This window comes from Homalodisca vitripennis, chromosome X (assembly GCF_021130785.1).
Source record: "Homalodisca vitripennis isolate AUS2020 chromosome X, UT_GWSS_2.1, whole genome shotgun sequence".
Lineage (NCBI taxonomy): Eukaryota > Metazoa > Arthropoda > Insecta > Hemiptera > Cicadellidae > Homalodisca > Homalodisca vitripennis.
The window spans coordinates 32,874,262-32,877,746 of record NC_060215.1 but is presented as its reverse complement, the minus strand read 5'-3'; the positions used below and the strand labels follow the sequence as shown (position 1 = coordinate 32,877,746).

At 31.4% G+C, this 3,485-nt stretch overlaps 1 protein-coding gene across 1 annotated transcript; it reads right to left on the bottom strand.

The window, feature by feature from the left end:
- Positions 1 to 722: 722 nt before the first annotated feature.
- LOC124368890 (ELMO domain-containing protein 2-like) lies at positions 723 to 2,582 on the bottom strand. Its single transcript, XM_046826389.1, has one exon. The coding sequence runs from the start codon at positions 2,468 to 2,470 to the stop codon at positions 1,529 to 1,531; it is 942 nt and encodes a 313-aa protein (XP_046682345.1). The 5' UTR covers positions 2,471 to 2,582; the 3' UTR covers positions 723 to 1,528.
- Between the last annotated feature and the right edge of the window lie 903 nt (positions 2,583 to 3,485).

Sequence of the window (3,485 nt, the reverse complement as noted above, 5' to 3'; positions counted from 1 at the left end):
TAACTTTTATATTCGTATTTTAACCGATCCTACTTGGGGCATTATATTGGTCTCTTGGAGCGGTTGGCCTCAGGTGGAGTAAACTGAATAACATGCATTACAGTCAGATAAGGTAAGTTTTTTGTTGTTGTCTAGAATTGTATAAGAAACAGGTATGACACGCTAAAATGTGGATAGAATAGGTTAATACACATGCAGTGTATGATATAGTTGGCCTAAAATTGCTGCTAAGTAAATTGACATGAGATATCAACTTATATAAATTGAACCAACACCTCAAAAAAGCAACAAGGAAATGTTTATTCATGCTTAATGGGTGTTTCTCTAAAATTCATATTGAAAACATACTAAAACTAAGCATGGTTAGTATAATGTATAAGTACCCAAATTATTCTATTAAAGATTAACTTTTATATTAAATTCCAACTTATTCCTACTAAATGCCTAGCCACAACTAGAACGTCTTGGGTAGATTTCATTTTGTTATTGAATGCTGCTCAGATTTTACTGCTTTAATAAAAATTAAATATATCTCGCTTTATAGAAAAAATAAAACAGAAAGTAACGAATAGGCATACTATCCTTAGAGATTAAATTATTAACAATAAATGAACTGGAAATCTATGAAGAAAATGTTAAGAGAGAAATACTACACCAGCAGACTACACTATATGGCAGTTACTTATACTTTTAGTTTTGTTATACTACAAAAAAAGTAACAATCTGAGAACAATGTTTATTTGTTATTTCAAAGAATTTACAGATGAATGTTTTTATAAGACGTCATTAAAATTAACATGTATGTAAAACGATTTTACCTTGTAACAATACAACTAATTAAACTTATCAGTACTGTATTTTATATCTAAGGCAGTACATTAACTTTAAATTTTTAATCAATACTAACAGTACATGAAACAACAATATAACAAAATGAGAAACAATATATATTTTGTGATAAGCTTAGTCAAAGAATTTGGAAAAATAATGGTTTTGAACAACAAAATTAACAGTACAGCAACTTCAACTCACAACCTAAACTAATAAGATTAATTAGTATCAAAAGTTAAATAGTACTGTAAATGTTGAAAAAGCAAATTAATTTATTTAAAATGGCAGTGTATTAATTTAATATTATATAAAAAACCAATATAACAAACTGAGAACAATGATTATTTTCTTTAAAGAATTTGGAAATGAATGTTTCCGTGCTACGCCATAAAATGTACAAGTAAAGTAAATGTACTTCATAGCAACACAACTAAATAGACTAATTAATATTGAAAGTTTCCTGAAAAATTGCACAAAACAGGCACATGTCATAAAACAGTTAACAAGAGAAAGGTTTTTTAAAATTTAGCCTATTAGCTAGGGCAGTCTGAGCATTGAAGCAAAACAGCTCTTGTTATACAAAATGAACATAAATTATATTTAGTAGTTTACTAAAAATCCTTTTAAGTACAACACAATAAACACAGAAATAAAATATAAATCATTCAGTCTATCCCTCTTAAAACACTTCCTTATATTAAACTGTATCTACTGGTATATTTATCTTACAGACAGCAGAGGGATTTGAGAGGAATGTACGAATGTTATTCTCAAATTTTTCCCTAATAAAGCTAAATTCCATAATGTTTGGCTTTGACTGAAGCCAAAATCTGTCAAACTCATAGAACAAGTAACAATAAAATTGGTGAAAAATTCTAATACTAGGTAAGCTCTTTGTAGCATTGTACACATGTGTCTTGGCAGCACCATCTTTAAACAAATGATATGCCATGCTGGTCAAATTTATTCCAACAATAGCAAAGTCATAACCATACTTTGGATGTAAGGAATGTGAAAGAACATGACCAGCTGGTCCAGGATACTCTTCAGCAAAATAAATGAGATTGTCAAGACCTAGAATCCCCATCCCTCGAAAATCAGTCTTTGGATCATCACCTTGAAATCCTATTTCTCGCCACTGCTTCGAAGTTCTTGAAGTCAATGGTTCGTCTGGTTTCAGCTTATTCCACAGTTTCATGAGTTTTTCTTCATGGCTTTCATCTTCAGAATCAAACTGAGTCAATCTCAAGCTTTCAATTTCTTGCAGGAGTTGTCGATATCCCCATACATGTTCAACACACCTTCCAAAGGACTTTAAAAACTGGCGATGAATGGTTGGGTTTATTTTCTTTGCTAACACTACAACATGCACAGACTTCTCAAGTGCAGCCTTGTACATAGGACCACTTAGTTTCTTCTCATCACTCAATTTATTTAAGTACGTAATTAAGTCTTTTATGTACTCATTTCTTGACAGGTTTAAAGACTCTTCCACTCCGTGAGATCTAGGATAACCTACTGGCTCACCATAGCAGATTCTTTGTAACTCACAAAGTTTGGTGGTTTTCCTCAAAAACCATTTAATACAGGGCCGAAAAAACCAATACAAATAAGTATATATTGAGTGAAAAGTTATCATAATGAAATTCAACTGATTAAAAACATTAAAATAGTTCACTAATTTCACTTCTAGGTTATAAACAATACGTCAATTAGTTCCTGCCTTCAACACCTTAGAGATGCCCAGTAACCACAGCAGACGCCAAACAAAAAAATTGTGTAAACATTTTAAGTGATGCCAATCCAGTGTTGACAACAGTCGATTAAAATGTCTCTACGCGCAAAGAAATATTCATAACCGCGATTTCATTTTTCCTACTAGTTAAAGGACAAATAACCAAATTAGCTATGTTCTCAGAATATTTTAATGTCATTATATAGCTTGAGTATATGCCATCTCAATGAGAGGAAACCGAAATAGTTATCCGGAAACTTGACAAACCACCTCATCAGATTTCTTCATACACACTGATTAGCCTCATATTCTTTCTAAGTTTTTTAAACGTTTAAATTAATTGATTATTGAGCTTAATTTGTTTCCAAATCATCAATTTGAATCAAACGTCAACATTCAATAACTGGACATGTGCATACGGAAGTAAATGAAACTAAGCAATTGGAAGAAAGGTAAGTTCTGTTGTTTAGCGTTTTCTTTTTTATATAAGTCAGGCATTCGACAAAGTCTGGCATGATTGCATTTTGTTTAAGATAAAACCACGTCTTCCTCACACTTTTTATAATGTTATTAAATGTCTATCTGAAAGATACTTTGGAATTAAATTTCAAAACTATTTATTGTTCAGGCCTGAAAAAGACTGAATCTAGAGTTCCACAGGGAAGTGTAAGTATTGGTTTCTCTGTTGTATTCACTCTTTACAGCATATATAACAATGAATCAAATGACGTTGAACTGCAACCTTTGCAGATGACGCTGCAATTTAGCCCCTCATCAAAAGTCATTTATAGCTTCGCAGATGTATGAATGACAAGTTTAGCTCCAATTCACCTTCTGTGTTGCAAGATGTTTCGAATTCAATAATGAATTTGCTCAGTCACTAAAGAATAACAGTAAATAAAATAAATCTATGCTTTTG